The sequence below is a fragment of the Brienomyrus brachyistius genome, unplaced genomic scaffold (genome assembly GCF_023856365.1).
Source record: "Brienomyrus brachyistius isolate T26 unplaced genomic scaffold, BBRACH_0.4 scaffold61, whole genome shotgun sequence".
Classification (NCBI taxonomy): Eukaryota; Metazoa; Chordata; class Actinopteri; order Osteoglossiformes; family Mormyridae; genus Brienomyrus; species Brienomyrus brachyistius.
The window spans coordinates 1,266,147-1,293,518 of record NW_026042336.1 but is presented as its reverse complement, the minus strand read 5'-3'; the positions used below and the strand labels follow the sequence as shown (position 1 = coordinate 1,293,518).

Here is a 27,372-nt window from a genome sequence, read left to right as displayed (position 1 = left end):
TGTAGAGTGAACTGGTTACTATGGTTCGGGGCAGCTTTTATTAGACATTGTAGACACCACGTTAGTCTATCAAGAGAGTAAGACCGATCGCTAAGGGTGTCATCTGAGTAAAAACAAAGTTACCTCAAAATAGCCAACCAATCACGAGCCAGTACGCATCAAGGCCAACATCTGATTGGAATGCACCATTACTATGCGGTGAAAGGTTAATAGCTAATCACTGATAAACTCAAACACGAACAGCATGCCAAGCAGACTATCTGTTCCCTTCCCTCCATGTTGTCCTTCCAACTGATTGCTCAATGACAATATTTTAAAATGTGGACTTCCTAATTACTATAACATAATTTCTATTTGTTAGATTGTTGTTGCGATTACTTTTATTGTTATTGAATGTCATATTTATTTATTTATTTATTTATATGTTATTCTTGTTATTTTATTTCTTATTGATTAAAAACAAAGTCATTGAGAAAGTTTATGAAATTCTGTATTTTTTCTATTTTTAGATATTCATTATCTTACAGTCGCATGAATGAATGAATATTCATTCATTACTTTACATCTTACAGTCCCAATAAGAGTTAAAACTGCAACCCCCCACCCACCCATCATTCTTTCTTTACTTTCCAGCCCAAAATAATTTATACAACATAAATAAGGCACAGGTTTGGTGCATGTAGGATTTTCACAGCCAGAGTTAGACAGGGGCCTGGTGTAAAAGCCCCACCCCACCCAGAAACTTTTCCATTTGGCCCAGCCCAAAATCATTTCTTCAGCACAAATAAATCTCAGTAACTGGCGCAAGTTTGGTGCATGTACTGTAGTATTCTCCGAGCCAGAGATAGACAGGGGGTGCATTCTGTGGCAAGGTGGTCTGCTATAAAATGCCCCTCTTCAACCTCGAATCTTTTCCTCATGACCCAGCCCAAAATAATTTCTACAACATAAGTAAAGGACAACTATCAGTAACACGTAGGTACATGTAGGATTTTCCGTTGTTAGTTGTCCTGTACATACGAAAGTAGTCTTCCAGCTCCTGTCAAGCGCTCATTTTCGGACACAAAATACATACTGTGTGACAAAATGCATTATGAGTAATGCCTTGAATTTTGTCCAGAGAAAGACATACTACAGTTACATTTTGTCCACAGAAGCATAAATACGTTACTGTCTTTGGTGCCCCGAAATCAACAGGAATGTTTCATTTTGTACACAGAACTGATATTAGCACCTAGCATATCATGTTCAGAAGGTTGAATGTATCTGCTTTCGTGAATGAAAAAGGGCATTTCATCCACAAAATGCATTTTGTCAAAGAAACAAGTTCATTGCGTGCAGGAAATGCACTTTGTGAGTGAAAGAAATGCATTTAGTAGAGGGGCGCAGTACCTTCCAATAACCAGGAGGTGGAGAGCCAACTTTGATTTTGGTAATCCCAATTGACTTTGGCACATATAGGAAAATATAATTTTCAAAATAACATGAGTCTTATGCAATTTACCCAAGTAATACAAGCTCTTTAGGTGACACACAAAGAATCAATTCCCATCAACATAGTGTCAGAACACATATACTCAGTGACCAAACAATTAAGCAGAACAGACTGAGTGGTGAAAATGAAATCTGCATGAGATTGTCTAGTGTGTTCTTGGTATGAATGTGGCCATAATCATACAAGAAAAAAACTGAATCCATGCCTGAATGCTTGAAACACAAAAGAACTTTATTGAAACAGGAGTGGACAGGGAGCTGGGGGAGGCACTCAGGTGTGGGGCGTCACTGCACTTGCTGAGTACAGCCTGCCTACAGGTCCCTGTGTAGAAAAATAGAGGTTTTCAGTTAACATGGCATTCACTAGAGTTCAAGGACGACTACACTAATATTCAATATACCCCAGCTTTATCCATGCAAATCACCAAGACAAGCTTAAGCTACAGAATGGTAACAGAGATGGAACAGGACAAGGATTCACTATTGTGAACAGCATATCTTTACCTCAACCACTTTGACCAACTGGACCAGGTCAATTTGTTCATTGGTCTGTTGACATCCTCTAGAACACGGAGTGACTCCACAGGCTGGGGGATCTCAAGTCCACTCTGCTCGGCATCCTCCCGTAAAGGCTCAACTGCGAGAAAGCATGGATTTGCCAAGTCATGCATCTGAGCCTGAGGAACTGAGAGATGATCTACTAGTAGGATTTATGTCGATGGAATTTACCTCTGGATCGCTTTTTTCGTATCAGGCGCATGAAACGGTTGAAAATCTTTTTGAATGGGTTGACTGCTTTATGCTGTGGTGGTGTATTGCAGCTACTAGCTGGCAGTGCCTTTGGAGTGAAGCCCTAGGGTATTAGTTTAATATGCATCAGTTAAGCAAACCAATTCCATACATCCATCCATGCATCCATCCATCTTTTGTTACTGTAATTTTAAAGGAAGGGTAAGTACCAGTGACCTCAGCAGACCAGCTAATCATCCACATCCCACCAGTTTGCAAGTGGACCAACCTTTGTGAAGAACTTGTGGCGACGGACATTCGATAGTGACGGGCGATCCCGTGGGTCGATTCTAAATATCTTGCCCATCAGTTTCCCAGCTTCAATAGAGAGATTCTGCGGTAGAATAAATTTGGCTTCCTTTATATTCTTGAGCATCTCCCAGTAATCGTCAGCGTAGAATGCGATTTCCCCAACCAGAAGCTGGTACCTGTAGTAAGAAAGGCAGCAAAGGTGTTTGAGGTCTTTCACATTTGACATAAAAATGCTGTGCTTCCAAAAGAGCAATTCCTTTCAGCTGTGTGCCAGTATTCATTTTTCTTTTCTCTTTCAAGAAGAAAAAAAAAACATATTTATGTATGTTAGACACGTGTCTTCTTAAAATGTTAGACAGATTTTATTAGCCATGCTGATCTTTGGCCGGGAGGGGGGTTGACAGGGTATACGTACATGACACAGCCCAGTGCCCAGACGTCCGCTTCCGTTCCATGGCCCTCTCGTTTCCACACTTCTGGAGCCATGTAGACGGGAGTACCACACACTTCTCTACAACACACACAAATGGAAAACGTTAAGCGCACATGTGCTTTAGCTTGCTGTATAAACAAATTTGAAAGCTTAGCCAGGAATTCTGCAAAAAACACCTACTTCTCCCTCGGCTTCAGCTTGACCGCCAGTCCGAAATCCCCAATTTTCAGTTCCATTTGGTCATTGATAAATAAATTTTCTGAAAGACAAACAAATTTGCATTAAGGATAGACTCAAATACTTTGCCAAACTGCAGACTTTACCAAATTGATAAATTAACACTACACAGAAATCCAGACGACCTACACTCGCAATGCCATGTGAAATGCCAGCATTATTATACAGAAAATTGAGTAAAGCGTGAGTGCATGTACACATACCCAACTTGATGTCCCTGTGGACGTAACCTTGCCGGTGGATGTATGTTAACCCTGAAATCAGCTGGTTAATGTAGTATCGCACTTCGGGCTCAGTCAAAGTCCCCCGAGCTTTTAAAATGTCACCGAGTGTCTGGGCAGGGAGAAACAGGGGCAGCCTGATCTATCACAAAGTCTTTGCCTTAGTAAGACGTCTACAAAAGTCAGGGACTCACCTGCCCACTGCACAACTCCATGAAAATATACATGAATTTGTCATCTTCGAAAGAGTGGGAGAACCCCACCACATTCTTGTGCCGCAGTGTTTTTAAAATCTGTACTTCTTCACAGACCTGAGTGAAATGTCAAACACACCATCTCATAAAGTAAAAGGGAAATGCAGATAAACTGAAAAGAGGGATGACATCAAGCACAATCCATACCACATACCTCCTCCACTCCCCAGGAATATAGCCGGATGACCTTAACAGCATAGGTGTCGCCAGTTTCAAGATCGGTCATCTTATAGCATTTGCCACAAGCGCCCTAAAAAACATGTCCTCAATATGTTAACAATAAAGAACATTTCTGACTGACCCTGTTCAAGCATCTCCTCTCTGCAGAAAAATATCAACTGCGATCACTTTCTACAACATTGTGGTGCACACCTGTCCCAAAAGCTCATCCCTGCCGTAGGACCTTAATGTCTTGGGATCTACCAGAATCTCAGGCACTTCCGATGCCATCTGAGCGCGGGAAGGTTCACTGACAGACATGATTTCACCAGAAGAGAAGCGCGATCCGTAACTAACCCGTGGAATACTCGAAATGGGTAGTGAGCGCTCGCGTTCTAAATTACGTGTACACTGGCGTCATCAGTCTTAGAACGCGGCCAAGGCAGCCACGCGATTCGAACTTGTTAGATGGATTACGTCACCACATTGAAAATTACATGGACGGAAAAAGAAGTGAACTTGCTAAGACAATGCAACTAAACACGGATAAAAACTTTTATTACAATCAACTTTATTGAAGAAAAAAAATGTGTACACCAAACATTCAGTTTCGGTAATGCAGTAACACATGCTCGGGAGTAAAGCCTTAGAGCAGAGGCCAGGCGGACCGCGGTCCGGGTCCGTACCCAGAAGCTGTCCCATACGGAGCTGGACCGATAGTCAAAACAAAAGGTTATGATTTAGAACCTGACTGGGCGCTTTTATTTTGTCGGCGCAGCTTTTATAGTCTTTTCGGTAGCGGTTTAGCACTAGAACCGCCGTTTCCCACGCCAACGAACGTTAACTGCCAAGCAAGACGCAACTCGCCGTATGCAGCCCTGTCTTTGCGCTAATGTGCCATTAGTGTTAATAGCACCAGCGAAGCTACTGATGTTCCTTGTTCCTAACAGAGTGGCTTTTCTGTCCTGAAATCGTAAAGCTTTCAAACACAGCATGTTTTATATAACATGTTGTTTATTGGTGATTTCATGCTCGTCGAAGTTTCCGCTTTTTAACAACTGTATAAAGTAATGTTATTTATTATATAAATCAACTCAGGTGAAACAAATGTACGTTTCCAGGGTCGCCGAACCTCGTGTATCTGGCGTGAGACTCACGCTTTCAGACTCACGCAGGAAATCTTACCGCAAATCTATATTATTTCATTGAACCAAAAATGTTATACGTCAAAAATGTAATTACACGATTAGATACCTGAAAAAGTCAGGTATCGGTTACATGCAATGTTTATACAACTAATAGGCTACTAAAATATACCACATTAAATAGTTAGACATTTTGATCTTCTGAACCTTTGATTCAAGAATTTTAAGTAAACGGCCAACAACCGCTTTATTTACTTCCGCCCTTCTTCCTTCTCTTTATTCCCTTTTCGTTTTTGAAATCCCGAATTGGGGCGGACATTGTTCACGTGTGGCAAATATCTAGCTCGCTAGCTAACAAGCATATCGTACTGTATAAGTAATGTCTAAGCCGTTAAGTTTGCTGCTGCAACATTCGGGCTTAATGAACTAGGTTCATATCTTGTCTTCCTGAAGAAAGGCCCCGAATCTGGACTAAACCGATTTTCACCACGTAAGAGGGTCTCCTACACTGAGATCATTCCCATATATATACCATGGAGATAATTTATATATGGTTTCCAAAGGAGCGTAGTTTAGGTAACCTTGTCCTATCCACGTGTATAAAATGAGTTTTTACCTATCGTTTCTGGTGCGCATTTCACCTGTCTGTCAGGTGCCGCACTTTACATTCCGTTACAACAATGTGCATGGATGTAAATAAATGTAAACAGCTGAAAGTGGGACTGATCTCAATGTAGCCCTCCTGCGTGGTGAAAATCGGCTTAGGCTAGATTCGGCGTCTTTCTTCAGGAAGACAAGATATCAACCTACTTCAGCAAGCCCGAATGTTGGAGCAGCTTAGACTTTACCTACTTATTAAGTACGTTAGCTATCTGGCTAGATATATGCTACACGTGAACAGTGTCCGACACAAGTCGGGATTTCAAAAACGAAAAGGGAATAAAGAGAGGGAAGAGGGACGGAAGTAAAGAAAGCGGTTGTTGGACGTTTGCTTTCATACAAAAGGTCAGTTTTTTTTTGTTTCCTGGGCAATTGCTTAGAATGTACAATAGCCTATATTAACAGCACGACCGCGCAGAATAGTGCGGTCTTTAGTGTAATATAGTTTGTTTCGATGCGTTAGGCTGCAGCACCTTGCAGCAAGAGCGTGTACGATCTTCCGTTTACTATTCTAAGAAAAAAAAGAAAAACTAAAATTGTATTAAGCCAACTGCCTTTGGCAGGGGTATTCAACTAAAATGTAAAGATATCCAGTTAGAGAAAATTCTTGAAGCAAAGGTTCAGAAGATCAAAATGTCTAACTATTTAATGTGGTATATTTTAGTAGCCTATTAGTTGTATAAACATTGCATGTAACCGATACCTGACTTTTTCAGGTATCTAATCGTGTAATTACATTTTTGACGTATAACATTTTTGGTTCAATGAAATAATATAGATTTGCGGTAAGATTTCCTGCGTGAGTCTGAAAGCGTGAGTCTCACGCCAGATACACGAGGTTCGGCGACCCTGGAAACGTACATTTGTTTCACCTGAGTTGATTTATATAATAAATAACATTACTTTATACAGTTGTTAAAAAGCGGAAACTTCGACGAGCATGAAATCACCAATAAACAACATGTTATATAAAACATGCTGTGTTTGAAAGCTTTACGATTTCAGGACAGAAAAGCCACTCTGTTAGGAACAAGGAACATCAGTAGCTTCGCTGGTGCTATTAACACTAATGGCACATTAGCGCAAAGACAGGGCTGCATACGGCGAGTTGCGTCTTGCTTGGCAGTTAACGTTCGTTGGCGTGGGAAACGGCGGTTCTAGTGCTAAACCGCTACCGAAAAGACTATAAAAGCTGCGCCGACAAAATAAAAGCGCCCAGTCAGGTTCTAAATCATAACCTTTTGTTTTGACTATCGGTCCAGCTCCGTATGGGACAGCTTCTGGGTACGGACCCGGACCGCGGTCCGCCTGGCCTCTGCTCTAAGGCTTTACTCCCGAGCATGTGTTACTGCATTACCGAAACTGAATGTTTGGTGTACACATTTTTTTTCTTCAATAAAGTTGATTGTAATAAAAGTTTTTATCCGTGTTTAGTTGCATTGTCTTAGCAAGTTCACTTCTTTTTCCGTCCATGTAATTTTCAATGTGGTGACGTAATCCATCTAACAAGTTCGAATCGCGTGGCTGCCTTGGCCGCGTTCTAAGACTGATGACGCCAGTGTACACGTAATTTAGAACGCGAGCGCTCACTACCCATTTCGAGTATTCCACGGGTTAGTTACGGATCGCGCTTCTCTTCTGGTGAAATCATGTCTGTCAGTGAACCTTCCCGCGCTCAGATGGCATCGGAAGTGCCTGAGATTCTGGTAGATCCCAAGACATTAAGGTCCTACGGCAGGGATGAGCTTTTGGGACAGGTGTGCACCACAATGTTGTAGAAAGTGATCGCAGTTGATATTTTTCTGCAGAGAGGAGATGCTTGAACAGGGTCAGTCAGAAATGTTCTTTATTGTTAACATATTGAGGACATGTTTTTTAGGGCGCTTGTGGCAAATGCTATAAGATGACCGATCTTGAAACTGGCGACACCTATGCTGTTAAGGTCATCCGGCTATATTCCTGGGGAGTGGAGGAGGTATGTGGTATGGATTGTGCTTGATGTCATCCCTCTTTTCAGTTTATCTGCATTTCCCTTTTACTTTATGAGATGGTGTGTTTGACATTTCACTCAGGTCTGTGAAGAAGTACAGATTTTAAAAACACTGCGGCACAAGAATGTGGTGGGGTTCTCCCACTCTTTCGAAGATGACAAATTCATGTATATTTTCATGGAGTTGTGCAGTGGGCAGGTGAGTCCCTGACTTTTGTAGACGTCTTACTAAGGCAAAGACTTTGTGATAGATCAGGCTGCCCCTGTTTCTCCCTGCCCAGACACTCGGTGACATTTTAAAAGCTCGGGGGACTTTGACTGAGCCCGAAGTGCGATACTACATTAACCAGCTGATTTCAGGGTTAACATACATCCACCGGCAAGGTTACGTCCACAGGGACATCAAGTTGGGTATGTGTACATGCACTCACGCTTTACTCAATTTTCTGTATAATAATGCTGGCATTTCACATGGCATTGCGAGTGTAGGTCGTCTGGATTTCTGTGTAGTGTTAATTTATCAATTTGGTAAAGTCTGCAGTTTGGCAAAGTATTTGAGTCTATCCTTAATGCAAATTTGTTTGTCTTTCAGAAAATTTATTTATCAATGACCAAATGGAACTGAAAATTGGGGATTTCGGACTGGCGGTCAAGCTGAAGCCGAGGGAGAAGTAGGTGTTTTTTGCAGAATTCCTGGCTAAGCTTTCAAATTTGTTTATACAGCAAGCTAAAGCACATGTGCGCTTAACGTTTTCCATTTGTGTGTGTTGTAGAGAAGTGTGTGGTACTCCCGTCTACATGGCTCCAGAAGTGTGGAAACGAGAGGGCCATGGAACGGAAGCGGACGTCTGGGCACTGGGCTGTGTCATGTACGTATACCCTGTCAACCCCCCTCCCGGCCAAAGATCAGCATGGCTAATAAAATCTGTCTAACATTTTAAGAAGACACGTGTCTAACATACATAAATATGTTTTTTTTTTCTTCTTGAAAGAGAAAAGAAAAATGAATACTGGCACACAGCTGAAAGGAATTGCTCTTTTGGAAGCACAGCATTTTTATGTCAAATGTGAAAGACCTCAAACACCTTTGCTGCCTTTCTTACTACAGGTACCAGCTTCTGGTTGGGGAAATCGCATTCTACGCTGACGATTACTGGGAGATGCTCAAGAATATAAAGGAAGCCAAATTTATTCTACCGCAGAATCTCTCTATTGAAGCTGGGAAACTGATGGGCAAGATATTTAGAATCGACCCACGGGATCGCCCGTCACTATCGAATGTCCGTCGCCACAAGTTCTTCACAAAGGTTGGTCCACTTGCAAACTGGTGGGATGTGGATGATTAGCTGGTCTGCTGAGGTCACTGGTACTTACCCTTCCTTTAAAATTACAGTAACAAAAGATGGATGGATGCATGGATGGATGTATGGAATTGGTTTGCTTAACTGATGCATATTAAACTAATACCCTAGGGCTTCACTCCAAAGGCACTGCCAGCTAGTAGCTGCAATACACCACCACAGCATAAAGCAGTCAACCCATTCAAAAAGATTTTCAACCGTTTCATGCGCCTGATACGAAAAAAGCGATCCAGAGGTAAATTCCATCGACATAAATCCTACTAGTAGATCATCTCTCAGTTCCTCAGGCTCAGATGCATGACTTGGCAAATCCATGCTTTCTCGCAGTTGAGCCTTTACGGGAGGATGCCGAGCAGAGTGGACTTGAGATCCCCCAGCCTGTGGAGTCACTCCGTGTTCTAGAGGATGTCAACAGACCAATGAACAAATTGACCTGGTCCAGTTGGTCAAAGTGGTTGAGGTAAAGATATGCTGTTCACAATAGTGAATCCTTGTCCTGTTCCATCTCTGTTACCATTCTGTAGCTTAAGCTTGTCTTGGTGATTTGCATGGATAAAGCTGGGGTATATTGAATATTAGTGTAGTCGTCCTTGAACTCTAGTGAATGCCATGTTAACTGAAAACCTCTATTTTTCTACACAGGGACCTGTAGGCAGGCTGTACTCAGCAAGTGCAGTGACGCCCCACACCTGAGTGCCTCCCCCAGCTCCCTGTCCACTCCTGTTTCAATAAAGTTCTTTTGTGTTTCAAGCATTCAGGCATGGATTCAGTTTTTTTCTTGTATGATTATGGCCACATTCATACCAAGAACACACTAGACAATCTCATGCAGATTTCATTTTCACCACTCAGTCTGTTCTGCTTAATTGTTTGGTCACTGAGTATATGTGTTCTGACACTATGTTGATGGGAATTGATTCTTTGTGTGTCACCTAAAGAGCTTGTATTACTTGGGTAAATTGCATAAGACTCATGTTATTTTGAAAATTATATTTTCCTATATGTGCCAAAGTCAATTGGGATTACCAAAATCAAAGTTGGCTCTCCACCTCCTGGTTATTGGAAGGTACTGCGCCCCTCTACTAAATGCATTTCTTTCACTCACAAAGTGCATTTCCTGCACGCAATGAACTTGTTTCTTTGACAAAATGCATTTTGTGGATGAAATGCCCTTTTTCATTCACGAAAGCAGATACATTCAACCTTCTGAACATGATATGCTAGGTGCTAATATCAGTTCTGTGTACAAAATGAAACATTCCTGTTGATTTCGGGGCACCAAAGACAGTAACGTATTTATGCTTCTGTGGACAAAATGTAACTGTAGTATGTCTTTCTCTGGACAAAATTCAAGGCATTACTCATAATGCATTTTGTCACACAGTATGTATTTTGTGTCCGAAAATGAGCGCTTGACAGGAGCTGGAAGACTACTTTCGTATGTACAGGACAACTAACAACGGAAAATCCTACATGTACCTACGTGTTACTGATAGTTGTCCTTTACTTATGTTGTAGAAATTATTTTGGGCTGGGTCATGAGGAAAAGATTCGAGGTTGAAGAGGGGCATTTTATAGCAGACCACCTTGCCACAGAATGCACCCCCTGTCTATCTCTGGCTCGGAGAATACTACAGTACATGCACCAAACTTGCGCCAGTTACTGAGATTTATTTGTGCTGAAGAAATGATTTTGGGCTGGGCCAAATGGAAAAGTTTCTGGGTGGGGTGGGGCTTTTACACCAGGCCCCTGTCTAACTCTGGCTGTGAAAATCCTACATGCACCAAACCTGTGCCTTATTTATGTTGTATAAATTATTTTGGGCTGGAAAGTAAAGAAAGAATGATGGGTGGGTGGGGGGTTGCAGTTTTAACTCTTATTGGGACTGTAAGATGTAAAGTAATGAATGAATATTCATTCATTCATGCGACTGTAAGATAATGAATATCTAAAAATAGAAAAAATACAGAATTTCATAAACTTTCTCAATGACTTTGTTTTTAATCAATAAGAAATAAAATAACAAGAATAACATATAAATAAATAAATAAATAAATATGACATTCAATAACAATAAAAGTAATCGCAACAACAATCTAACAAATAGAAATTATGTTATAGTAATTAGGAAGTCCACATTTTAAAATATTGTCATTGAGCAATCAGTTGGAAGGACAACATGGAGGGAAGGGAACAGATAGTCTGCTTGGCATGCTGTTCGTGTTTGAGTTTATCAGTGATTAGCTATTAACCTTTCACCGCATAGTAATGGTGCATTCCAATCAGATGTTGGCCTTGATGCGTACTGGCTCGTGATTGGTTGGCTATTTTGAGGTAACTTTGTTTTTACTCAGATGACACCCTTAGCGATCGGTCTTACTCTCTTGATAGACTAACGTGGTGTCTACAATGTCTAATAAAAGCTGCCCCGAACCATAGTAACCAGTTCACTCTACAGGCAAAGTTTATTCATTTACTCCTTCACAGCCAGTTAAAATAAGAACAATTAGATAAACAGGAACATATGCTGAGCATATGAAGTTCTTTGTACGGAGTGCTGAGACACTGTGGGAGGCCATTCGCTAATCATCTCTCTCAGACAAGCTCAGCGCAGTCAGTCTGATATTAGACTCGCTAGTCTCTCATATTACACAATTCTTAAGTTTTCTGAAATACTGGATCTTCTAACCACACTCAAAATACAGTTTAACTGTTCTTTCTTAAACTTTCTTAAAGAACGTAAAATGTAGCTTTACTGCTTACATTTACATTTCCAGCAAACATTTTAATTGATGCAAATGAGAGTAAATGGTGAATCAGTTTATTTGCTATCTAGCCACATTAAATGCATTTGCTGCCCAACCGTTCATCAGTATGTGACCACTGCCATCTGGCTTTAAAGAGTAAGTCTACTGTAATACTATCATTACAGTAGTATTATTAGTATTATCAGCTTATTGTGAAAATGAGATGCGGGAAAAATGTCTCAAATGCAGATCAGTTACGGTGATCGGGAGCTTACTAATGAAAATGAGAAGACCAAAGGGTTTGAACAAGAGATGGTGGTGGGGCTGTGATGGACCCCTCCTGATGTTACATTTATACATGAATATGCACTGCATCTCATTATTATACAGTTTGTTACATTTATACATGAACATGCACTGCATCACATTATTGTGCAGTTTGTTACATTTATACATGAACATGCACTGCATCACATTATTGTGCAGTTTGTTACATTTATACATGAACATGCACTGCATCACATTATTATACAGTTTGTTACATTTATACATGAACATGCACTGCATCACATTATTATACAGTTTGTTACATTTAAACATTTATACATGAACATGCACTGCATCATATACAGTTTGTTACATTTATACATGAACATGCACTACATCACATTATGCAGTTTGTTACATTTCTGCTTAGCCTTTTCTTTATACAGATGTTAATGCTACTTATTGCAGCCTCTTTAAAAGAAATGAAAAAAAAAAGCTTTAAAAATTGCTATACTGTATATAGGACTGTGCAAAATTCTTAAGCAACAAAAGAAAATTCTTTTTTATTTCATTTATCTGGGCTGTCAGAAAAAAAAACATGATTTAACATAAGAACTAAGGTTGTGCACCATTCAGAACTGATTCGCGAATGGCCCCTGTCACGATCACGGCGTAGCGGTTGCGAGCAGGACGGCGGTAAGCGGCGATCGTGTGGGCAGGCGTGAAAGGAGCAGGCAGACAGGTCGAGATCGGGGTAAACTCGGGGTTTAATTAGGGAATCGGGAGCAGGGAACATCAAACCACACAAGATCCACAACAAACTACAATGACGGACACGGGGAACAGGTAAGATCAGCACTTAAATAGGACGGGACTAATCAAAGTAATTGGACACAGCAGGAGACGATCAGGGAAGCACACGTGGGTAATCAGGGGGCGTGGCACACACGAGGAGCGTATGAGCCGGGCATGACACTTATTTTCTACAAAGCAAGTTCAATGCAAGCATAACCTGCAGAAGCAAGACAAAGCATGGCGGGGAAAACATATTATTGTACTGTACAATTACTTTAAATTTAGGAATAAAAAAATACGACCAAAAATGTTTTAGTTTGCCAAGTAATCAAAATTCAGAGTAAACTAATACATGGTAACACGCATGCAAAAGATCAACGGCAGAACAGGTGCTCTGAACCCAGTCTGGATTAAAACGGAATTAACCATCTCTCTCAACATAATATTGGGATCATTTATTCTCCTCAGAGGCCTCTATAGAACTGTGCATCCATCTCCTCACTCATGTTTAGACAGACGTATCCTAAGGCACCAGGGCAGACCTGTGTTACTGTGACATCTGGTTCCTTCATTGGCTCTGTATATTTTTCTAGAAATAACTAAATGGCTCTTTTGTGGAAATTTCCAGCCAGAGACTTGGTTCTTATATGACGAGAAAATTTTATTTTTACTTAGACTAAGAAGCTATAGAATATCAGCTCTGCATGCGATCTCTCCTTTACTGTTGAAGCACCTCAGTCACCGGTTGACATTTTCACAATGGATGGTCTTCAGATTTGCATGAGTTGAAGTACATAAGGAGTCTAACCGAAATATATAAAGCTATATTCAAACAGGACAAGGAGGCAGCACAGATGACAAGAGACAGCACCAACCAGGGGGAGCCAGTCATCTCCCCAGCAGACCGAGTACACCTCCGCGTGTTAAATCACAGGGGATTCAGGGTGAAATGGCAAGAGGTGCAGGTCAACACACAGGAATGTTTGGATTGGTGGTATGATATGTGGGGAGGTTGGCAGCAAGCTGTTATGAAAGGGCTTTTCTTAGGAGCTGTGATTATTCTGACTCTGATACTAATCTTCTGCTGTGTAGATCCTTTAGTCGTCACCCTAGTGAGCAGAGCTCTGTCTCAACATGTGACAACAGCTGCCATGTCAAAGGTGGTGGGAGGACCGTCTGAAACGATGAGATCCTGGATCCAACACAGAAAAGGAAAAGACATTGCTGACAATGCCCTGCCTGCAAAATTGCAACATGAAGGAACTGCAGGGATTGACTGCCTAATTTCGAATTAGAATTTAGCAATTAATTGTCAACATACCACAGCACATGGTGCACAACTACAAAATGCATTCTCTGTATTTAACCCATATGTGACATAGCAGGGGGCAGCAAATTCAGCGCCCAGGGAGCAGTACTTGGGGGTCAGTATCTCAGTGAGGCTTTGCTGGTCGGGGATTCGAACCTACAGTGTTTCAACTACAAGTGCACTTCCCTAACCATAAAGCCACCACGGCCTAATCCGACAGCTGGAAAGAGTAGAATCATGAAGAAGTGTATGTTATGGATGTTGGACTGCAGCACTATCAGTTAATATTGGGGAAAGCGCCCGGCGTTTCCACGCCAACTCCACACTTTACGAGACACACACTTTATAGTTTTACTTGCAAGGGTACCCACACTCTCTGCAATGCAAACTACAGCAGAATGTGTTACAAAGGGTGGTTCCCCTTGGCTCCTTTATTTATAGTCAGTGGGAGGCGCAAGAGTCACGCAGAATAGGGAGGTGAGAACAAGAAGAGAAAGTTCTGGTTTTGCTAAGGTGGGAATGCTATTATTAATATAATCTAAAGAATGAGGGTAACAAAGTAATGTATATACATATTTACATTCATTGCTGATCATACAGGAGTGATAACAAAATGATTAATAACAGTTTCTTCAGCCTAACAGTTAACCTCCCCATTTATCTATGGGAGTTCATTATACGGCAATCCTCTCCACTACTTTACGACGATCCCACTATAGGTGGGATCTGAATCTGAGTGTTTGTAGTTCATGAACTATGCCAGCCATGGACCCTGACGGTGGGCCGAGCCTGGAATGTTCTCCATGTGTTGTCAAGGGCTTTCCTCTGCTTTCCCCCCCAGTCTAAAAATATGCCAAGGTTAATTTAAACATTTAAACACAATAACTTAAAATTGTTCGCACACACTTCTAAACATTTGAAGAAGCCAAACAGTGACTAGAACATAGAATACGTGCCATAGGTGAATTGGAGTTGAAATTCGACATCAAGGTACAAATGGGTCACACAGAGGATACCTTCTGCATCGCCCAACAAGGGATAGCATCGCTAGTCCCAGCCCTGAGACATGGTGATGAGGCAGAATGAATATTCTTCTGTGACTCTGGCTTGGCAGTTGCACAACATTTTACTGTAATATGCCTCTCGTTTGTTTACTTTTTGGCTTTGTCCTTTAGTGTGTAATGACTGTTCAGTAGTGTTTATTTAAGCCATAGGCTTGATGTATGATCTGAAAGCAGTGTTTGTCTTTGGGCAAAGATAATATACTGTAGTTTTGAGAAGATTGTTTGATTTTGCAGGATGAGTGTAAGGTTTTGTGAGTTGTATTTGAGCGTTTGTGCTTAGTGGTTTGATTAAAGGAGAGGAGATTTAAGGAAATGTGTTTTAGCAATTCAGAAAAACTTTCTTGGGATAGCCTCTTTATTTATAAATGCATTACTACCCATGGGTCATAAGAAACATTTTGTCACACAACATCACCACACATGCTGGGAAAAAAACTATTATTCACACACAAAACACCATAAGAAATTTCAAGTTGCACTGCCACAACCTCTATGTGTTTTTCTGCAAATGCCACTCTGTGAAACAGATTCGGTCTGCAACTATGTAGAGTGGCACAATGCATGCTAAGCATTTGTAAATTGTCTTGTTGCTTAGCTTCTCGGAGTGGCAGTGCACACAGTACTTCCTGTCCTGTGTGGCCTTCAGCCTGGAGTCCACAACAGAAGTGTCAGTGATGGCCACTGGGACGCACATCTGCTTCTGTGGCTCTGGAAGCACTGCTGCTGTGTCCTGCTGCGCCCGAAAGCGTTTCTGTGTGAGAGGCCTCTGCCTCTTCTCCCCGGCAATGGGTGTAAGGATGATGAAGCTTTGGGGGCTAAAACAAAGAAAAAGGAAAAATATTTAGGATCTAGGCAACAAAAATATGTACATTTTCTTTATGCAAACGAAGCCCGACAAATGCCCCACGTAACTTTGCCCAAACAAAGCCCGAGTAATGCCCCACGTAACTTTGCCCAAACAAAGCCCGAGTAATGCCCCACGTAACTTTGCCCAAACAAAGCCTGAGTAATGCCCCACGTAACTTTGCCCAAACAAAGCCCGACAAAGGCGATGCGTAACTTTTCCCAATGTACCACAATACAATTGTCACCAAAGCAAATGTTAATTATGAATTGCTGAATCACGGAATTATAAAAATCTATAGAATTAAAGAGCAAAATGTTGCATCCTCTCCGTGCAAAAAAGCGTCCACCTCCATCGAATCAACGGAGTCAGCGATGGATGCCTCACTTCCAAAATCTTCTTCTGTGCTTCCTCAAACATGAACGTCTTCCGAGCCATTTTTCTTCACTCAAAAATGTTGTGCGAAAATAATTGGGAAAACTCACCGAGATTATCTGTGCAATGCGAACTGGAGACACTCCCACAGATACTGCGCCGGCAGAGAAGCATTTGCGCGTTTCTGTCCCCAGTGCGATTAACAATGGCGAATCAGCACATCCCATACAAATTCTCAAACCTTAGACACACCTCTATTGGACAAAACAAGTGACACTGTAATTTGATGTTCATACAAAAAGTTTATTATAGTGAAACATAACCATGGGCAAAGGTTCAGTGCGTAAAAATTGATATGCTTGCAGGGAAGCAGAGCGTATATTTCAAAAATTTTAAAAATACTTGACAATGAAGAATGACAGTGATTGATTCGTATACATAGGAGATCAAGCTTTCAAACGAGGGTAACTTTTCATTCAGTGGTTTTCTTCAAAAACTCTGGAGATGAAAAACACAGCACGTGTTTACAGAATGCTGACTGACATTTTTCTGCGATGAGTGAGCAAGCTATTTGAGAGCATGACAGTCATTTTTATGGGAAAATGTGTGTTTTGTCTTTTTTGGAATTTAACAAGCGGTTTTTGTTTGATCTTACACGTTTGTTTCTTCTGTTGGAGGTCCTTTTACTCTATTAAAAACTTGGATGTATGTGTCCAAACCACTAGAGGGCGAGTTCTGACAAGCCTATAACTGTCCTGAGAAGTTGTCTGAATGCACTTAATGCCTTGACACTTCTTGATGTGCGTGTGCTCTGCTCGAACAGTAAAGGGGAGATCGCGTGGACAACCTCATGCTGGGCCCATGTGCTGTGCGTGGGGTGGGTAATGGGGGAGACCTCATGCTGGGTCCATGTGCTGTGTGTGGGGTGGGTAATGGGGGAGACCTTATGCTGGGTCCATGTCCTGTGTGTGGGGTGGGTAATGGGGGAGACCTCATGCTGGGTCCATGTCCTGTGTGTGGGGTGGGTAATGGGGGAGACCTCATGCTGGGTCCATGCGCTGTGTGTGGGGTGGGTAATGGGGGAGACCTCATGCTGGGTCCATGTGCTGTGTGTGGGGTGGGTAATGGGGGAGACCTCATGCTGAGCCCATGTGCTGTGTGTGGGGTGAGTAATGGGGGAGACCTCATGCTGGGTCCATGTGCTGTGTGTGGGGTGGGTAATGGGGGAGACCTCATGCTGGGTCCATGTCCTGTGTGTGGGGTGAGTAATGGGGGAGACCTCATGCTGGGTCCATGTCCTGTGTGTGGGGTGAGTAATGGGGGAGACCTCATGCTGGGTCCATGTCCTGTGTGTGGGGTGAGTAATGGGGGAGACCTCATGCTGGGTCCATGTCCTGTGTGTCGGGTGGGTAATGGGGGAGACCTCATGCTGGGCCCATGCGCTGTGTGTGGGGTGGGTAATGGGGGAGACCTTATGCTGGGTCCATGTGCTGTGTGTGGGGTGGGTAATGGGGGAGACCTCATGCTGGGTCCATGTGCTGTGTGTGGGGTGGGTAATGGGGGAGACCTCATGCTGGGCCCATGCGCTGTGTGTGGTGTGGGTAATGGGGGAGACCTCATGCTGGGTCGATGTGCTGTGTGTGGGGTGAGTAATGGGGGAGACCTCATGCTGGGTCCATGCGCTGTGTGTGGGGTGGGTAATGGGGGAGACCTCATGCTGGGTCCATGCGCTGTGTGTGGGGTGGGTAATGGGGGAGACCTCATGCTGGGTCCATGTGCTGTGTGTGGGGTGGGTAATGGGGGAGACCTCATGCTGGGTCCATGCGCTGTGTGTGGGGTGGGTAATGGGGGAGACCTCATGCTGGGTCCATGTCCTGTGTGTCGGGTGGGTAATGGGGGAGACCTCATGCTGGGCCCATGCGCTGTGTGTGGTGTGGGTAATGGGGGAGACCTTATGCTGGGTCCATGTGCTGTGTGTGGGGTGGGTAATGGGGGAGACCTCATGCTGGGTCTATGCGCTTTGTGTGGGGTGGGTAATGGGGGAGACCTCATGCTGGGTCCATGTCCTGTGTGTGGGGTGAGTAATGGGGGAGACCTCATGCTGGGTCCATGTCCTGTGTGTGGGGTGGGTAATGGGGGAGACCTCATGCTGGGCCCATGCGCTGTGTGTGGTGTGGGTAATGGGGGAGACCTTATGCTGGGTCCATGTGCTGTGTGTGGGGTGGGTAATGGGGGAGACCTCATGCTGGGTCCATGTGCTGTGTGTGGGGTGGGTAATGGGGGAGACCTCATGCTGGGTCCATGCGCTGTGTGTGGGGTGGGTAATGGGGGAGACCTCATGCTGGGTCCATGCGCTGTGTGTGGGGTGGGTAATGGGGGAGACCTCATGCTGGGTCCATGTGCTGTGTGTGGGGTGGGTAATGGGGGAGACCTCATGCTGGGCCCATGCTCTGTGTGTGGGGTGGGTAATGGGGGAGACCTCATGCTGGGCCCATGCGCTGTGTGTGGGGTGAGTAATGGGGGAGACCTCATGCTGGGCCCATGTGCTGTGTGTGGGGTGGGTAATGGGGGAGACCTCATGCTGGGTCCATGCGCTGTGTGTGGGGTGGGTAATGGGGGAGACCTCATGCTGGGTCCATGTCCTGTGTGTGGGGTGGGTAATGGGGGAGACCTCATGCTGGGTCCATGCGCTGTGTGTGGGGTGGGTAATGGGGGAGACCTCATGCTGGGTCCATGTGCTGAGTGTGGGGTGAGTAAAGGGGGAGACCTCATGCTGGGTCCATGTCCTGTGTGTGGGGTGGGTAATGGGGGAGACCTCATGCTGGGTCCATGCGCTGTGTGTGGGGTGGGTAATGGGGGAGACCTCATGCTGGGTCCATGCGCTGTGTGTGGGGTGAGTAAAGGGGGAGACCTCATGCTGGGTCCATGTCCTGTGTGTGGGGTGGGTAATGGGGGAGACCTCATGCTGGGTCTATGTGCTGTGTGTCGGGTGGGTAATGGGGGAGACCTCATGCTGGGTCCATGTGCTGTGTGTGGGGTGGGTAATGGGGGAGACCTCATGCTGGGTCCATGCGCTGTGTGTGGGGTGGGTAATGGGGGAGACCTCATGCTGGGTCCATGCGCTGTGTGTGGGGTGGGTAAAGGGGGAGACCTCATGCTGGGTCTATGCGCTGTGTGTGGGGTGAGTAATGGGGGAGACCTCATGCTGGGTCCATGTCCTGTGTGTGGGGTGGGTAATGGGGGAGACCTCATGCTGGGTCCATGGGCTGTGTGTGGGGTGAGTAAAGGGGGAGACCTCATGCTGGGTCTATGCGCTGTGTGTGGGGTGGGTAATGGGGGAGACCTCATGCTGGGTCCATGTGCTGTGTGTGGGGTGGGTAATGGGGGAGACCTCATGCTGGGTCCATGTGCTGTGTGTGGGGTGGGTAATGGGGGAGACCTCATGCTGGGTCCATGCGCTGTGTGTGGGGTGAGTAAAGGGGGAGACCTCATGCTGGGTCTATGCGCTGTGTGTGGGGTGGGTAATGGGGGAGACCTCATGCTGGGTCCATGTGCTGTGTGTGGGGTGGGTAATGGGGGAGACCTCATGCTGGGTCCATGTGCTGTGTGTGGGGTGGGTAATGGGGGAGACCTCATGCTGGGTCCATGTGCTGTGTGTGGGGTGGGTAATGGGGAAGACCTCATGCTGGGTCTATGCGCTGTGTGTGGGGTGAGTAAAGGGGGAGACCTCATGCTGGGTCCATGTGCTGTGTGTGGGGTGGGTAATGGGGGAGACCTCATGCTGGGTCCATGTGCTGTGTGTGGGGTGGGTAATGGGGGAGACCTCATGCTGGGTCTATGCGCTGTGTGTGGGGTGAGTAAAGGGGGAGACCTCATGCTGGGTCCATGCGCTGTGCATGGGGTGGGTAATGGGGGAGACCTCATGCTGTGATGTACGTGGACATAAGCCTCCTCAGGACACGGAGAACAGACAATCCTAGGGGAGAGAGATGCCCTATTGGAGATAGGTGCTAATTGTTACTAACTGGCCAGCCCCATCCTGCAGGACACGATAATATCAGTATGTGTCAATCATGGTCATTATTGCTGGCCAATATTACATGTTTATCAATATTAGATCCCTATCAGTACTTCTCCCTGACCATCATATATGTTGGAAGATAGATGAATGGAGTTTTTCAACACGCAGATTTTTTTATTTTTTTTTTAGACAAAAGCATGCCATTAGAAATGGGAACAATATATAAATAATATAAATGGTGTGCTCTGTTGTGAAAGCTATACATTCTATATTCAATGTACAGGGTCTGTTGTGTGTAGTACTCATGTGTCAAAGGTGTACTGCGTCAATGAAAATGGTAGATTGTTTGGATATCTAGGGCTACTTCAAAGCGTGACCTGGGTGAGGTAGAGATCAAACAGGGTCTTAAATGAAGCAGGTATTGTTCTCTCTGTGTGGTTTTTACTCTTTGCAAAGTGAGCCCAACACAGTGCAGTCAGTGGGTCAGTCTTCCTGAGCTGCATCTAACCAGTGGAAACATCTGCAGCACTGCAGAGAAGCACTCAGCAGACAAACAAACCAAAACAGCTTACAGCTGTATGTCACTTTTCAAGACTGGGACTGAAATAGACAAGACAACAGGGTACAGCTGGGTACAATCAGGGAAGCACATGTGGATAATCAGGGGGGCGTGGCACACACGAGGATCGGGCTCCGTAAAATCCCATGATTCAGTCTCAGAAGCACTGGCTCCCCTGCCCTCCTTCTGAACATTATTAAAGCTACACCCTGAACACTCTGTGTGACTGACATGAATGAGAAGCATCTTTATTCATAATCTCTGTAGCGGAGGTCAGAATACAGAGTGTCATTATTCCCGTCTTTCTTCTGTCTCCTGGGTTTTGGGTTCTTAAGGTTCAGGGCAGCGTAATTCAGTGTGTCCTCGTCATGGCACTGTGGAGACAAAGATGGCAGAATTGGATGGATCAATTCGGTTTGCTATCACTTACATGTACAAATTGCTCTTAAATGCTGATCCCAGGATGGAAGTCAGTTGGAATTTTTTTGCTGATTTTGATACCATACCTGCTTATGTGACCATTCCACTTTTGATAAATCACTGTTTTTCTGATCTGTTTAAAATATACAATAAATTAACATATTATATAATTTCACACAATATAACAATTCAATGGTAGGATAATATTCCTAATTTTGGGAGGAAATTAACACTTAGTAAAAATTATTTCTGTCAATTTCAGTGTATGTTTGGATATGTGTTGTTTAGTACTGTATGATATGTTATGTATAGTAAAAAAGCTATACAAATATTTCAAGAGATTTGAAGTGTCACAACAAGGAAAGGAACAACCTGTGGACTGGAGTAAGGTGAACGGAGAGGGCAAAACTTTGAGGCAAAACTTTGACAGTTATTGGGAAAACCAAATGCAACCACGAGGGATCCAAACAGGAGAACAGGGAACAAGCAGGGGAAAGACCCAGGGGCAGAGAAAGATGCGGGAAGATGAGCACAGTGACAGGCACAGTGACAGGCACAGTGACAGGCACAATGACAGGCATATACAACAACTAACGATGGGACAACGAGTAATGGAGTGGCTCATTAGGGCCACACTGGGGAGGGGACAGGAGGGCCAGGCAGACTAATAAATGTTATTTATATGCAACTTACTGCAACATGTGTTGTATATTTCAGTATATTTAGCAAAATACTAAAGATTTAATAAGAAAACACAAAGATCTTACAAAAATCTTTAAATACATAAGGTAAGATTTAATAAGCGATTTTAGAGGGTAACCCAGTGGTTTTCCAATACGAAAATTGTATCTAGTATTAAACAATTCTACTCTGTTATAAGCACATGAGTCTTTGTTAAAATCTACATTTTGTCCTTCTTCTGAGTGCATAAAGCTGGGCAGTGTACCTGCACAGTGTGTACAGATCAGTTTACATCTTATACAAATGACAGCAACGTTCAGAATAATGCTGCAAGATAAAACTATCAGCAAGCCAAAGTGAAGAGGATCCAGCAGCTTCTGAAAGCCTGTAACAGAGAGATAGATTTCAGCATAATGATATAGAGACACATTTCCCATTTGCTTACATTACATCACTTAAAGATCAAATCGATAAAAAATTAAAGTAGATTTCTTGGAAAGTTATCCATTTTTAACACATTTTTTTATATTTAGCATTTTAACATTTATTAATATATTCAAGATTATTAAATTAACAATTATGTAATTAAATGTAAGTGCATATACACTTAAATTAGGAATTACATTACTTCAAATAGTATAAGAAATAAATTCACGTCCAAATAGCAAAAAAAAAGCAAAACAGAAGCAGATATACTCCCCACGCTGGGTGTTACCATCTATATCCGGCTGTGTGCCGTTCCCAAACAGCATCTCCCCACGCTGGGTGTTACCATCTATATCCAGCTGTGTGCCGTTCCCAAACAGCATCTCCCCACGCTGGGTGTTACCATCTATATCCGGCTGTGTGCCGTTCCCAAACAGCATCTCCCAACGCTGGGTGTTACCATCTATATCCGGCTGTGTGCCGTTCCCAAACAGCATCTCCCACACTGGGTGTTACCATCTATATCCAGCTGTGTGCCGTTCCCAAACAGCATCTCCCCTCACTGGGTGTTACCATCTATATCCAGCTGTGTGCTGTTCCCAAACAGCATCTCCCCACACTTGGTGTTACCATCTATATCCAGCTGTGTGCCGTTCCCAAACAGCATCTCCCCACACTGGGTGTTACCATCTATATCCGGCTGTGTGCCGTTCCCAAACAGCATCTCCCCACACATGGCCACAGCGCAGTAGTAAGTCCCAGCATCGGAGAGGCTGAGGTTCCCCTTGGGGAGGCTGTAGACGCAGCTCCATGTAGGAGATCCAGCCTCAGGGCTCTTCTCACACTCATCACTCCTGTTTCCGTGGCTGTAAATGACTCCAGGAAGGGATTCTCCTGATCCCTGTCTGAACCAGTAAACACTGTGTTCTCTTGCACAGCTCCCAGTCTCTATCGTACACTGCAGGCTCACAGAGTCTGTGTCAGACACAGTGTCAGACACAGGCTGCTGTACCACAGTCTTGCTGTTGGAGTCTTTACCCGAAAAGCAAAATGTTCATGATGACAGCGCTTTGAGAGTCACAATGGAAAACACAGATCCTGAAAAATATTTCTTGCCGATTTTAGAAATATTTTGGAATGGATGTCATGTTGTTCTATCCATCCATAAAATAAGTAACTTCTTGGAGAATAGTTGACATTCTTGTCTCTTTTTGTTGTAATAACTATTTATTAGTATATATTCAGTAACACTTTACATTAACTGCACCTACATTATACATTTACAATGCATTCATATAACATTCATAATCACCATGTAATTCGTATACCTTAATATCCTAACATTCCTTAACAGCTTTAATATTCATTGATAACATTATATGTTAACAAAGATTATATGATAACTGTAACACTGGCCCAAGAAGTGGAACGGAGATCCAGAATTGCACGCAGCCAGAAGTTTTATTGGCAGCACTAGTACGTAGCGATGAAAGGGGCTAAGCGAGGAGAATGGTCGAGGGGCAGAAGCATGTGTCCGAAGCCGAAAGAGGAACAAACACGGGACACGACAACACAGGGAAAGAGTACCAGGAGAAGCCGGTCTCAGCGGGGCAGGAGGTTCAGGTTCGGGAACGGGTCTGGGAAGAGGAACAGACAAGGTAAGTACACTGGGCGGACGGAACAGGTAGGAAGCAACGGGTAGACGATAGACAATAGATTGCTCGGTATGGCTCAATAGCATGGCTCAATACTTCGCAATGTCCCGATGGAGCTCAGTGCTTAAATCCATTCCGTCATTAAGCGTTCTACGGAGCACCTGGCTGGTCCCGCCCATCTGGGCGTGATCGAGACAGGCTATTCGGTGGGTTCCGCCTGCATGGGCATGACAATAACAAACATTATATGATAAGAACAAACATTATAATTGTATAATCATATGTTTGATGTTAGTGCATGAAGGTAGATGAATTTAATTAATTTCAATGTAAAGAAATGAAGTGTGTAAAGTGTATTTTATATTTTCATGATTTTCGTGACTATCAATATCCCTCTGGCTTATGTTGACCATTTTGTTTGTCTATTTTTTAAACATAAAATAAGAAGTGTGCATCGCAAAAGGAATTACTTGGTTTCATGCGGTTTCTACTATTTATTTTCTTATGTGTTGAAAAGTAAGTTTTTCCTTTCTACCGTAGCACTACAGCAAAAAGCAAGACATCATGGCAAATGCAATTATGCTTTATTCAAATAAACATGATTACATTTATTATTATATTACATTTGATTAGCATAATATCTTCAAAGGTTTCATGATTTAATCTGCAATCTTCTGGCCTGAAATCTTTTCCTGCTACACTGAAGACTCTCTCAGCGTGTGCAGAGAAAGCTGCAGCCAAAGGGTTGGCATCCTCTGATAAACATGGTTGGCTCAGGTATCGGTGACATTATGTGAAGCTTTCATGGCAGGAATAGGGACTAGTTTGACTTTTGATGCAGGAAAAGTGTTTGGGACGTTTCTTAGGTTAGAAACTGCAGTCACTGCAGCCAACACTGACTTCTAAGGAGAGACACTCAGCTCTTCCTATGAGCAGATCCACCATGGTGCACAAAATGACAGTATAATTATTGTTTTAGGTGACACTTCAAATGTTGCATTATTTCATTCTGAATAAAATTATAATAGTGATACACAACAATGTTAATGTGCTTATGTGTAATTCATATTTAAATATTTGGCTGTATAGCTAAAACCTATATTGTAGCTATATGTACTGTATGTATATGAATTTATTTGAATTCAAATACGTATTCATTCTGCTTCCTTAAATTCAAAAATGAATTGTAATTCTGCATCCTGTTTTCAACAGCGATTCAACTTTATTTCAGATGAACAAAATTAATTGAAATTTAAGGTCCATTCTCAAACCAGTTCTGAATGGTGCATATCCGACTCTTATATTATAGCATGTCTTTCTGAGACAATATACACTGACTGTTGAGTTAAAAAATGTTAAGAATATATTTTCTTTGTCGCCTAAGACTTTTACGCAGTAATATATATATCAACTCAAAACTGAAATGTAAACATTTTCCTTTAATTTATTTGAAAGAGGCTGCAATGTGTAACATTTTTCCAAATCTGAAGATTCCATATGGCTGAAGATTTCTGACAGCAAGCAAAATGTAACAAACTGTGAAATAATGTGATGCAGCACATGTTCATGTATAAATGTAACAAACTGTATAATGATGTGATGCAGTGCATGTTCATGTATAAATGTAACATCAGGAGGGGTCCAACACATAACTGTATACACATAACTAAATCCACTTCACACAAGTAAGATGATACGTAATGCCTCCTATTAATTTGTATTCTTGTATACTTATTTTTACATATTTCAGCTATTTATGCGTGTAATAATAATAAAAAGTTTATAATTCTAATTGGAAAGCTTTTATAAATGTTTTTGTTTAATGCTGTATATAGAAAAACATTCAAGGACCAATGCTCGCAATCTACATCAACTATGTTGGTTAATTTTATATTGACACAGAGCCCAACTGTCAAAAATGTTTGTCAAAGGACAATATTATTGACACTTTAATAAAGCAAATATGAAAATAGTTGGAATCTCATTTATCTGTGATTATGACAAAGGTTCCATTTCCAAATGCGATTTCATTATAGAACAGAGCAGCGCAATAATACACTGCAGAATCTGATGGCTCCACGTTAGAAATAGTGAGGTTAAAACTCCCCTCTGCATTCAGTAAGGAGTAACGTTTTATGTTTTTATATTCCTTGTAAAATTCACCAGGTACATAGAGAAGTGCTTTCGCGATGAGCTGGGGCTTCTGACCAACAGCTTGCTAAAACCAAACTGCAAAAGAAATATCTTCTGGACAGAAGCATGTCAGGGTCACACTGCCTCCATGCTGGACCCTCATCAGGTATCTGGGCTGAACAACATCCACAGCCAGTGAAGTGTCTGGAAAAAGAGAGAAACACAAATGAATAAACAAACAAACAAACAAATAAATAAATAAATATCATAATAATAATCAGAATACCTATTACATATGATGAAGATTAAATGGCCAAATACTTATTACACTAATCACATCGTACAGGATATATAAAAATCCCCACAAAATATGATTTAATAGTATAGAACCCTACTAATGAAAATGAGAAGACCAAAGAGTCTGAACATCTTTGCGGTTCCACTGTTTAGAATAAACTGCTCTGCTGCTAAGTGAGAGATCATGGTCGTGGTCGGGATGAAAGGGCAGGAAACAGAGAGGAACAAGACACACATCAGGCTGATCTGATTGGCTGTTCACATGGGAACTTACGTAATAGTGAAAAAGCATCCTAATGTGCACTTATGTATTTGTACATAAGAAAAAAAGGAATCTTTTCTAATGTCTTACCTGCCTCTGCAGGCATCTGCTGTAATGTCCTCACATGCTGCATCCATGTCAGCCAGCAGGGTCATCTGAGCATGTGGCTGGCGATCGTAAGCCTTCTAACTCCATGCTGAGCAGAGCCCCTCGATCAGGTTAAGGAATGGGGAGTAGGGGTCCATGATGTTCTTTCATTGTCAGAAATTGCACCACTGTACTGTGCCCAGTCAATACATGCTTGGCAAATTAAGGTTCATGAGATGCACCTATGTAATATTACAAAAAAAATCTTGAGGAAATGCAGAGTTCTGGAGGAGATTCTCATACTGTAGATGATGGCATGTGTTTATGTGCCATACTGAAGAAACTGTACAAATTGCTAGACATAAAACACAGGACTGGCAACTTTCAGCAGAAAATAGATGGTACGTTTTAACACCTTGATAAAAAACTTAAAA

General features: G+C 42.8%; 2 protein-coding genes across 3 annotated transcripts; one reads left to right on the top strand and one right to left on the bottom strand.

Annotated features, from left to right (window-relative positions):
• Positions 1–1,707: 1,707 nt before the first annotated feature.
• Positions 1,708–4,795, bottom strand: LOC125725134 (serine/threonine-protein kinase PLK3-like). Its single transcript, XM_049001734.1, has 10 exons — positions 4,053–4,795; positions 3,835–3,930; positions 3,621–3,737; positions 3,409–3,538; positions 3,149–3,227; positions 2,951–3,046; positions 2,513–2,617; positions 2,224–2,347; positions 1,999–2,131; positions 1,708–1,816 (listed from the first exon to the last, which is right to left on the bottom strand). The coding sequence occupies exons 1-7, from the start codon at positions 4,158–4,160 to the stop codon at positions 2,590–2,592; spliced, it is 654 nt and encodes a 217-aa protein (XP_048857691.1). The 5' UTR covers positions 4,161–4,795; the 3' UTR covers positions 1,708–1,816; positions 1,999–2,131; positions 2,224–2,347; positions 2,513–2,589.
• A 1,031-nt stretch (positions 4,796–5,826) lies between these two features.
• LOC125725133 (serine/threonine-protein kinase PLK3-like) lies at positions 5,827–9,785 on the top strand. Of its 2 annotated transcripts, none has more exons than XM_049001733.1 (10): positions 5,827–5,989; positions 7,524–7,619; positions 7,717–7,833; positions 7,916–8,045; positions 8,227–8,305; positions 8,408–8,503; positions 8,837–8,941; positions 9,107–9,230; positions 9,323–9,455; positions 9,638–9,785. In XM_049001733.1, the coding sequence occupies exons 2-7, from the start codon at positions 7,548–7,550 to the stop codon at positions 8,862–8,864; spliced, it is 522 nt and encodes a 173-aa protein (XP_048857690.1). In that variant the 5' UTR covers positions 5,827–5,989; positions 7,524–7,547; the 3' UTR covers positions 8,865–8,941; positions 9,107–9,230; positions 9,323–9,455; positions 9,638–9,785. The 2 variants fall into 2 exon arrangements, with proteins under 2 accessions (XP_048857690.1, XP_048857689.1); XM_049001732.1 differs by lacking the exon at positions 5,827–5,989 and adding an exon at positions 6,659–7,401.
• The last annotated feature ends 17,587 nt before the right edge of the window (positions 9,786–27,372 follow it).